General features: G+C 40.4%; 2 protein-coding genes across 8 annotated transcripts; one reads left to right on the top strand and one right to left on the bottom strand.

The window, feature by feature from the left end:
• Positions 1–234: 234 nt before the first annotated feature.
• enoph1 (enolase-phosphatase 1) lies at positions 235–3431 on the bottom strand. Its single transcript, XM_077496952.1, has 6 exons — positions 2594–3431; positions 2108–2209; positions 1780–1982; positions 1480–1612; positions 1122–1245; positions 235–489 (listed from the first exon to the last, which is right to left on the bottom strand). The coding sequence occupies exons 1-6, from the start codon at positions 2675–2677 to the stop codon at positions 350–352; spliced, it is 786 nt and encodes a 261-aa protein (XP_077353078.1). The 5' UTR covers positions 2678–3431; the 3' UTR covers positions 235–349.
• LOC144002082 (heterogeneous nuclear ribonucleoprotein D0-like) lies at positions 2925–9590 on the top strand. 7 transcript variants are annotated; one of them, XR_013278668.1, is made up of 9 exons: positions 2925–3422; positions 4006–4174; positions 4397–4558; positions 4633–4764; positions 4845–4944; positions 5051–5194; positions 7900–7998; positions 8340–8404; positions 9404–9590. XR_013278668.1 is itself a non-coding variant. In XM_077496951.1 (8 exons), the coding sequence occupies exons 1-7, from the start codon at positions 3256–3258 to the stop codon at positions 7968–7970; spliced, it is 945 nt and encodes a 314-aa protein (XP_077353077.1). In that variant the 5' UTR covers positions 2926–3255; the 3' UTR covers positions 7971–7998; positions 8340–9590. The 7 variants fall into 7 exon arrangements, 3 of the variants coding, with proteins under 3 accessions (XP_077353077.1, XP_077353074.1, XP_077353076.1); XR_013278667.1 differs by having other exon boundaries at positions 2926–3422; positions 8340–8441; XR_013278666.1 differs by having other exon boundaries at positions 2926–3422; positions 7900–8404.
• The last annotated feature ends 614 nt before the right edge of the window (positions 9591–10204 follow it).

The following is a 10204-nucleotide window of genomic DNA, read 5'->3' as shown; positions in this document are numbered from 1 at the left end:
CCAATCCCCCATCAGTCTAAATCCAATGCTGAATCGAGTCGCCTTCAAGTCTCTTACCTTTAGTCTGTTGTAGATGGACCACATGCAATATTTTCAATATCCTATTTATTTTTAAGGTGGCTATGTTGCAGATAACGATGCTTTAGCGCAAGACTAGTAGGTTTTGTTTCGTACGCTCACTAAACTCTTCATTAGATGTGTGCAATCTAATAATCAATAATAAGAACACAGTCAGTCAGATGGCACTTTTACTGTAAATAAGACTTGATTGGGGACAAAGGACATGAATACAACATTGAGGTCGAGGCCTTATTCTAACGTTAACGTGAGGTTGTTCCCGGAGCCTCCGTTAAGCTCTGCCCGTCACTTCCAGTTGGCCGAAGGACGTGATGACGTGGTAATGCGCCGCTTCCTCTTCCGTCAGCTCCGTGTTTCCTGGCCGCACGACCACCACCGCGTTGACGCCGGCGTCCTCCGCCGCTTTGGCCTCTGCAATCGCACGCTGGTGTTATTTACCTTTAATATTTTTTTTTTATTTTTTTTTTTATTTTTATTTTTTTATATGACACATGGCATCTATAAAGCTCACATTTATGACTGAGTTTCAAAGTAACACCCCAACTAAATTAAATGTGTAAAAATTGCTGAGTGCTGCTCGGGAAAAAAAAAAAAAAAAAAAAAAAACTTACCTCACAGAGCTTTATAAAGTTATAGTATGCATGTTTCATTGATTGACCTCAGCTCTAACTGATGCCATATCCAAATTAATCACTAGAAAAAGGAGTGCCTCACCTCAAAAAAAGTTTTTTAGTTGACATATGCACATTTCTCTCTTACTCTCAACTCTACTCGATGCCATGTCCCAGATCATCAAATATCTCGTCCACTTGAATAAATGTCTCATCTCAAATAAATACTTCCTTTTTTTTTTTCCCCCTGAATGATGTCTGCAAATTACTTTATAAAATGCTTCTACAAAAAACAAAATAAACACCTTACCCTGGACAATATATAAAGGGAACAAAATGTAAGAGTAATTTTAAGCAAGTTTTATGTTGTAAACGTCCCGAGTTGGATTTTTAAAACAATTATACAAGAAAAAAAAAAAAAAAGGTGACAACCTCGTGTGACGTCCGTCAGAAAGGTGATTTCCTCTGGCGGACAGCCGATCCTCTCAGCGATTCTTTCGTAACTTTTGGCGTCCACTTTGGCGCCGACAGCCGTGTCGAAGTGACCGTCGAACAACTGACGGGGGGGGGAATTACTAAATTAGTCCTTAAATTTGTTAATCGGACAGTCATCTTGAAAGGAACCCTGGAAATAGCTGAAATTACCAAAAAAATGCCCTTTCAAACCCAAATGGCTGACTTTTCAGGCATGGGCCGTTGAGACTTTTCTGGGTCCACTCATGATTTTATTTTACGGCAGGACATGAAACAACACCAAGCAAAGAATCCTAATGACGAAGAGAATACTCACGTCTAAAACGTCACCCTCTACGGAGTGCGCGAAGAGAAGTTTTTGGGCTTCCACGCTGCCCGACGAGTAGATGAAGACCTTGAGGCCGTGACCTCGCCACCTTCGGATGGACGGCGTCACGTCCTGGTAGATCCTGCGTACGAACGCACCGGCGTTTGCATTAATCCAGATCACCGTTTTTAAGTTTTCAGACAGTCGCACACAACCGACAAAATATAGAAGAGGCGGCTTCTTGGTGTCCATCATCTGATATACAAGTGGGTTAAAGAGCTTCGTATCGACAAAAGTCAAGTCACTTACTCGCCTTTGATTGTGCCCGACGTGTACGCCGCCCGCCACATGTGACCCTGGAGCCGCTTGAGCGCCGTGGACTTGCGGTCGGCGGCCATCTGCCACAGCACGTCTTCCACCACCTCGCGGATGGCCTTCTCTTCGTCCGTGTGCACCGTCTGGTCCACGGCGTGGATGGGACACGCCCGGTTCTGCCTCATGTCCTCTTCGATCTGTCACAGGGGCAAATTAGGGATATGGTTACGTGTGTTTATGTTGACAACGGTCACTGGATTTCACTCTCTTCGTGTTGTCACGGGTAATCTTGTTACTCATCTGATAGGATGTGTTTAATGACCTGTTTTTTCATAAGGTGAACATCCTGTTTGCACTCGTCTTCCTCCCAGTGAGCTGATAGGTAGTCTTCAAGATGCTCCCGGATGTACGGAAACAGAATATCCTGCAGTAAACAACAAGAACGTTTTTGATAAGTTTCTGTACTGCACATGTACCTGTAGCGGTTGAATCAAGACTACCAAGTCTCTTCTTGTTTGATGAACACATTTCATGGTTGGTCATTGGTGGTCACAATACTGTTATTGTTATGGCTGGTGTATGACCGTCCTGCGTGTTCACATGCTCGGTGGCAAACGGCTTGTGGCCACATGATAATCTTTGTGGTGATCATTATCGAATGAATCACCTATCTTTTTGAGATATAAATGCGTTGACCTGATCTATGTTATGTTTAGAAATCCATCGTGAAAAGCTAAACCTTCTTCGGGTTACAGAGGTGCAAGCGCAACATTTGAGCTCGCTTGCTCTCTTTTGCAACAAAACCTACCTTTACAAAGGTGATTGGCGTGGTTGTGCCCTCTATATCCAGCAAAAGAGCGGTGGTGCGAGCAGGAATCGCCACAGTGGCCATTATTGATGATTTTTCACAACTTAGCTAAACGTTAGCCTAATTAGCTTCGGCCGCCCGGTGGTGTATGTGACGCGCACCGGTATTCCAAAGCTCGCGAATATAATTGGGAATGTGCTAAAAAGTCTTACTTAAAAACTCCAGGGTGATCTTATACTTAATTCGTTAGCATTACTAGCATGTTTTTTTTTCCGGCGAAACAGCTCGAGCGGAGGGTTCACGTTAGGCGACGATAGTGCGCCGTCCAACCCTGCTGGTGGCGCTGCAGTGCATCCTGTTTCCGTCACCGAGCCAAGGGCAAGCGCAGTTCGAGCGAAGAAGACGTAGGCGAAGAGGGAGAACGGCCGCCAAGTAAATAAACGACAAACATTACTAGTTATTACCAATTCGACAAATATTTAGTTTAACCCGCGGGCCAAATTGAAGCATAGGCTCCCATTTGTGACGTTAACTCTCCAACCAGCCTCGCGGTGAGCGCCAATAATTTTTTTTTAGCTTAGCTTAGCTTAGCTTCTCCTCACTGACGCAACGCCAGCTACAAATAAGATAAAAATACGTTAAGAGAGAAAGGAGCAACAAACATGTCGGACGACTGCGAGTTCAGTGAAGACGTGGGCATCATGAGGATGGAGGAGGACGGCGAGGCGTACAGTGACGACCCCATGACAGCGACGGGCGACGGAGGCCTGGCTGGGGGCGAGGCCGAGGGGGCGAGGATCGACGCCAGTAAAAATGAAGAGGATGAAGGGTGAAACGTTTTTTTTTTAATGTGTTTCAAAGACAAACTAGTCACATTTAAGCTGTGTGTGCCTGTTTAGTCAAACAAGGTCATAGAAATACGGTACTAACAGTGAACCTGATTAAACGTTCCACGACCCTCCCGCCCACTTTACTGTACTAAACAGTTCCCTCGCTCTTCGGCGACCCTCTATGGACGCTTTTTTTTTTTTCTACTTGACGTCTCTTCAAAGTGATGTTTGTCCCTTTTCTTGACAGCGAGAGAATAAGAATTGGCACTAAGAACAATTTAAAGAGTCTGTGTTAATGTTTTAATTGACTATTAATTGGTTTAAAGTGTGTGGGAGGGTCTGGAAAGTGCCTTGTGAAAAAAAAACAGTGGTTAACTGTACACGACGTGTATGACTACAATTTTACAAAGAAACAACAGGGAACTCTGGGATGGCTATTTTGCCCCCCCACCCCCGTTAACCCATTCAAGTTTAAAATAATTATTGTTGTAAATGCAGCACTTTTTGCTAGGTTACTTAACTACTGACATGTTATGTGAATGGATGAAAGCCATATCATCATAGTCATCGTGTTTTCAATAGGAAGGTGTTTGTCGGCGGCCTCAGCTGGGACACGACCAAGAAGGACCTGAAAGACTACTTTGCCAAATTTGGGGACGTTATCGACTGCACTCTGAAACTGGACCCCATGACCGGCCGCTCCAGGGGATTCGGCTTTGTGCTCTTCAAAGACGCCGGAAGTGTTGACAAGGTATGCCGTGTTGTTTCAAAGGCAATTTATTTGCGATCCAGCATATAAGGTCCATGTGCCAGTATCTCTTTGTTCTCATGAGTAAGTGTTTGTGTTTATTTCAAGTTTGTTCTGTGAAGAAATTGGGCCTAGTAGTACTACTACTGCAGGACACGGGGGATGTGCAACAAGTGGTTTATACTTGACCAGAGGATTTTATTTTTTATTGTTTTGGTTGCTCAGGTCACTGCGCAGAAGGAACATAAATTGAACGGCAAGGTCATTGACCCCAAAAAAGCCAAGGCCATGAAGAGCAAGGAGCCCGTCAAGAAGATCTTCGTCGGCGGTCTCTCTCCGGATACTCCCGAGGAGAAAGTCCGAGAGTACTTTTCCACCTTTGGAGAGGTCAGTTTGTCATTCGGGTCGTTTCTATTCATTTTTAATTGGACGCCGATCATATTTCTGATTTCTTTCATCAGGTGGAGGCGGTTGAGCTTCCCATGGAGAGCAAAACAAACAAAAGGAGAGGCTTCTGCTTCATTACGTTCAAGGAGGAGGAGCCGGTTAAGATCATCATGGAGAAGAAGTACCACAACATCGGATTGAGCAAGGTAACGCCTTCGGGATGACCAGAAATCTCTTGTTTTTATTATTATTATTTTTTAATGTGTCGGGACTGTGTCATGTGCAGTGTGAAGTGAAGGTGGCCATGTCCAAGGAACAGTACCAGCAGCAGCAGTATTGGGGAGGCAGAGGAGGGTACTCGCCCAGATCTCGAGGAAGAGGAGGCGGTGAGTCCATACCTAAAATCTATTTATTTAAAAAAAAAAATTTTACATTAAGTTGTCGTTTCATTGTCATGAGGTTGCGCGTCTGATCCGATGTATGTGATTGCAGGTTCCGGTCCGAGTTGGAACCAGGGATACGGCAACTACTGGAATCACGGCTACAGCAACTACGGCTACGGCAATCAAGGCTACGGCGGATACGGCGGCTACGATTACGGTTACGGCAACTATTACGGATACGGTGGCGACAGTAGTAAGTCAATGTGTGAAGATCTCTGTAGACCGTTTGAACGAGCTCGATCATATTTTTATTGAGGGTTGGAGTCGGGTGGGGGGGGGGGGTATGGGGAGGGCAAAATATGAATATGATGTATTGTATTGTGTGTTGCAATACAGTATCAATACACCCGTCGAATATCAATATTGTCACTGTCACTATTGTCAATCTATAATGTCAACGCTGCATCTAAACATGTTTTATTAACATTGTGAGTGTATTTTGTTATGTTTTATTTCATTTTTTTGTGTACTTAATATGGAAGGAGTTTTTTTTTTTTTTTTTTTTTTAAATGGGATTTCCCTTCTTGTGTTTCATATACAGGTGCATCTCAATAAATTAGAATATTATAGAAAAGTTTTTATTTCAGTTGTTCAATTCCAAACTTAAAAATTATTTCAACACTTTTGTTAAGATTAATTCTTTTCAGAAGGCAAATTCTTACCTAGTTTCTACGATGGAAAAAATAAATAAATCATTTTTGATTATGTCATTCTAATTTCTTGAGATGGTGGATTTGGGGTTTTGTTAGCTGTAAGCTTTAATCATCAAAATTATAAAAAAAATAAAAAAAATCTTGAAATAATCCAATCTGTGTGTAGTGAATCTATGAGTTCCGCTTTTTGAATTGAATTGCCGAAATAAATTGAGTTTTCCACTTAACTGAGATGCACCTGTATATTGCATTGTTTGATAGAGCCGTTATTCCCGCATCATCATATTAATGTTTGCAAAAAATATTGCGCTAATAATCATCACAATCATAATCACTCAATGACACCCAACCATAGTCTGTTTGCTGTTGTCTCGCTCGTTTGTTAACAGCGTTTTATGATTTGATTAACAAATCGGGAGGGAAAAAAAATGTCGGCCCAAGGCGTTATTGATGTTTGCATTCATAATACACGATCAAACTTTACTACAACAGCAATGTCTAACACGGTCACATGCACGAAAACCATAATAAACAAAGCAGTTGGTACGGTAACATCGCCAACTATTGGCCTGGCATGCACATTACATAGTTGTTTTTTTTTGTTTCTTAAGGTTTCCGGGTTGTGTTCCACCTCCGTTTTATCAAAACTAACGCTGACTCCATAGATCAAAGATGGGCAAAATATGGCTGCTCTAGTTACATTTAAATTATAAAACAAAATAGAACATGAATGGGATCATATTAGGCAATATAAAATGCTAAAAAATATTCGTAAAATAAGGAATTAAAAAAAAAATCTTCATGCTGTGTTAATTATAAATATAGGAGCATGGATTATTTAATTTTTTAACCATTTGACATGCATTAAATACACTTTTTTTTTTAAATAATTGGCAAATTATATATTTAAAAAATATATTTACATATTTTATTTCCATTTGACATTCATTTTCACTTTTTTTTTTTTTTTTTTTTGTATATTTGTACCACATCTACAGATGACATTTGCTATCTGTCTGCTTTAAAAATCAAACATGCACACAAGAATTTAGCCACGCCTGCCTTGGAGCCTTTCACACTGCTTTGCATCGGATACGATGACATACTTGAGCGTTATTTTTGCCATGTCTGCTAACGCACCGTTGCGGCCTTGCGCATTCGTCTGGGATGGCAACAGTTGCTTTCCAGTGAGTATTGGGTGTTACGACATCACAGCTGTTATAAGGATTGCCTATTCAGAACGGAAGTCTTTTAAAAGTACCAAATTCCTTTATTATTAGTCAGTATACATCGATTAACTCATTTGCTCCCAAAAACATCTAAATATGTTCTATTTTAAATCTTTTAAGTGTCCCAAAGACGTATTTATACTTTATTTATTTATTTATTTATTTTTTTAATGCTAGAGCATACATAAGGCTTTGATGCAGCCTCTCAACTGCAGAGAACGGTTGAAGAGTTATTACAAAAACGGCCAGCAGGTGGCAGCAGAGCAAAAGAGATCAGCCAGGGCCATGTTGAAAAGAGCTCATTTTCCCACAGTTCTAAACAGATTTGTGAATAATGATGAAACTGAGCCATTTTCCTAATGCTAATTGCTGCAAAATGGAAACCAATGGAAATATACATTTTTATTTATTTTTTTATTTTTATTTTTTTTTACTGATGAAAGAAGAGACTCTAATCTTTCGTTTTGGTAGGTTCCATGTTTTTATAGCAAAAGAACACAATATTCTGTGGGTCTTGCAAAATCAGTCAAAATACCTGTGAGCGCAGGGAATTGCATCAGTGAAAATGGCTGGGAGTGAATAAGTTAATTGGATTAAAAAAAAAAAAAAAAATTGCATTAAAAGCCACCAAAATACTCGCAAGTTGCAGGTGTTATTGGTGTCCACTTGGGGCCGCCACCTTCATGTCACAATATAAGATCTTTGACTTTGAGTGTGTGTGGCTTTAAAAGGTGGGTGGGGCCTGTCGGGTGAGTGACGTGGGAGTCGGCGTGTAAAGTTGGCATGTTGTTACATGTTAGCATTATTGTCTTTTTTTGTTTGTTTGTTTTTTTGTTTTTTTTTTAAATTCCTCGATAAATCAGTCCAGTCTGAAATTGACACAATACACAAGAAATGAATGCACATAAAATTTGGTTAAATACCATGCAGGGTTTAGTATGTTGTACTTACTATATATTTTTTTATTATTGTTGTTATTATTTTGTTGTTGTTTTTCTTTTTGCTGTCATCTGTAGATGAACCGGCGGTCGGCTACGGCAAGTCGCCACGGCGTCCCGTCCACAGCAACAGTTACAGACCGTACTGAAAGGCTTGCCTTAAAAGGACACAAGCAGGTATGTCCAATCCGACATGCCCTCACTCAACGTATGACGTAAAAAAAAAAAAAAAATAGTCCTGTTGATTAACTGTTTGCTAATATTATGTTGTAATTGATACATTTTCCTTTTGGTAACGTAGAGGCTACACGGGGGCGATTTATTTTAACAGCCTGCAGCCTCCTTTGCACCTTTTTTTTTTCTCTTTCTTTTTAACTGTAAAGTTAACAGGTAAAGCACTACTACTACTGCAGTAATGGATGTTCAGTTCACGGAAAAAGCGAAAAAAAAAAAAGAAAAGAAAAAGAGGAAGTATGTTGTCTCTCCTAACTCTGACATACCTTGTTTGTACCTGCCAGCGGAGCTTCCTTGCAGGCCATGAGCTGACTCCAGATACTCTCAGGGCCCGCTCAATGCGGACCGGGTACGAGAACGCATACGCTCTCGCTTGCTGCCGTTTGGTATGGTCTCACAACATCCTGTATATCAACTACAAAAAAAAAATGAAAACAAGAAAACAAAACAAAAAAATGGGATACGATGTTGCCCCTTTTTGAGTTGTTTAAGAGTACGTAGAGTGGTGCTTTAAAATACGAGTCACCCGAGCAGTTGTTTGGCCGATTTGCTGTTTATTTAAATACCACTCCCAGTGCAAATGTACCTTAATAGATAAAACAGAATACTTGTTGGGTATTTAAAACAAGGACAAGTCTTCAGCAGTTTAGCTTGATGCTAGCAAACAATGTAAAACAGCATAGTTGAGCTAACAGATAGCATGTGCTAGTATAAGCAATGGCTATTTGAACTAGACTAAGTGCAATTTGGGGGGATAATTTGTTACACGAGAATGTTCGAGGAACGAATTAAACTCGTATCTCAAGGCACCACTGTATGCGGTTAAATTTCCGTAATTTTTTACAGGCCCCCACCACAAGTAATGATTATTTGGAATTTAAGTTATTTGCTCTCCAAAGGATACTACAGCAATGCAGTTGTTAATCTTTTTTTTTTTTCTTTTTTTTTGCACACCTGATGCTTTTTTTGTCCCTTGTCCATAAGCTAACAGCTTCTATGGACGGCGCCGTTGTGTTTAGGGGGGATAACGTTTGCTTTCTTCGACATGTCTTCTCTTCTGTGTTACTTGACTTGCTGTAAACTTTTCTGTAAAAAAAAAGTAATATATAAAATGTAAAAACGACAAGAATTGCCACGTTTGCACGCAATGTTTCCTTTTTTTTGTAATGACCTTTTTTTTTTTCTTCTTCTAGTAGTCTTCAAGATTGCTTTTCAATTTTAACGTGTGTTAATGTAAAAAAAAATTTTTGACGGGGGATTCCTGTTTTTTTTTTTTAACTGTGCTGTGTCCCCGGACGGTGCGCGAGTGGCGGCTGACGTGTGCGTCTCTTTTCTTTTTTTTTCTCAGGTGTGGCGGAAACGAGAGGATGGAGGACGACGGGCGGCGGAGAGGCCACGACGTCCTCGTGCTGATTGTAAGAAAAACTAAACAAACTGAAGAGCCCATATTTACGCTTTTATTTTCCGTAGTGTTCCCTGGATCTGACATTTTTGTTTTTTTTTGGGGGGGGGTTTTGCCTTCATTTAGATGAGTTTTCGCCTCTTTTTTTTTTTTTTTTTTTTTTTTTTTTTTTTTTTGTGAATGGCTTTATTATTTAGTTACACTTATTTACAAGCTGCCGATGCACATTTGTCACATATTCTGTTTATCAGACCTATACAACATTCGTATATATACACACCACACAAATTGTATTCATTGTGAGCGTGATAAAACAATAAAACACTTGTTTGGAATTCTGTGGGGGTGGGGGAAAAATATTTTTGTGGGTCAACAATATTGCACGGAGGCAGCGGGAGTGTGACGAAGAAAACATTTCTTATATGGAAAGCTTTTGGAGCATTTATTACATATGCAGCTTTAGGTCCATGTACGAGTAGACGCTTTGTCCTTCAGTGCCTCACGACGTGCAACTCGTATGGTCAAGGGGGCTGCTCGCATCTGGCATGCCTACTAGTATCACATAGTTTGCTAGTATGGTTTAATTACATACTTGTAGGGTACAAAATGGCACTGAGTGGTGGACAAAAAAAGTGTATTGTTAACACTCTGTGATTCCAGTAATGTATTTGACTTTTCAGCAAACTAGTAGAACATGTTACCAGTGAGGCAGAAGTACTAGTATCCATTTGGTTGTATGTGTAAAGG

Source organism: Festucalex cinctus, chromosome 15, assembly GCF_051991245.1.
Source record: "Festucalex cinctus isolate MCC-2025b chromosome 15, RoL_Fcin_1.0, whole genome shotgun sequence".
NCBI classification, from domain to species: domain Eukaryota; kingdom Metazoa; phylum Chordata; class Actinopteri; order Syngnathiformes; family Syngnathidae; genus Festucalex; species Festucalex cinctus.
Note: the sequence above shows the minus strand (reverse complement) of the source record. Positions and strands in the feature narration are given on the sequence as shown.

Coding starts and splice junctions, on each gene's coding strand:
- enoph1 (XM_077496952.1), bottom strand. CDS start 2,677: ATGGCCACTGTGGCGATTCCTGCTCGCACCACCGCTCTTTTGCTGGAT. Junction 1,983..2,107: donor TTCACCTTATGAAAAAACAG/GTCATTAAACAC, acceptor CCCCTGTGACAG/ATCGAAGAGGACATGAGGCA. Junction 1,246..1,479: donor TAGAGGGTGACGTTTTAGAC/GTGAGTATTCTC, acceptor CCCCCCCGTCAG/TTGTTCGACGGTCACTTCGA.
- LOC144002082 (XM_077496951.1), top strand. CDS start 3,256: ATGTCGGACGACTGCGAGTTCAGTGAAGACGTGGGCATCATGAGGATG. Junction 3,423..4,005: donor AAAAATGAAGAGGATGAAGG/GTGAAACGTTTT, acceptor TGTTTTCAATAG/GAAGGTGTTTGTCGGCGGCC. Junction 4,945..5,050: donor ATCTCGAGGAAGAGGAGGCG/GTGAGTCCATAC, acceptor ATGTGATTGCAG/GTTCCGGTCCGAGTTGGAAC.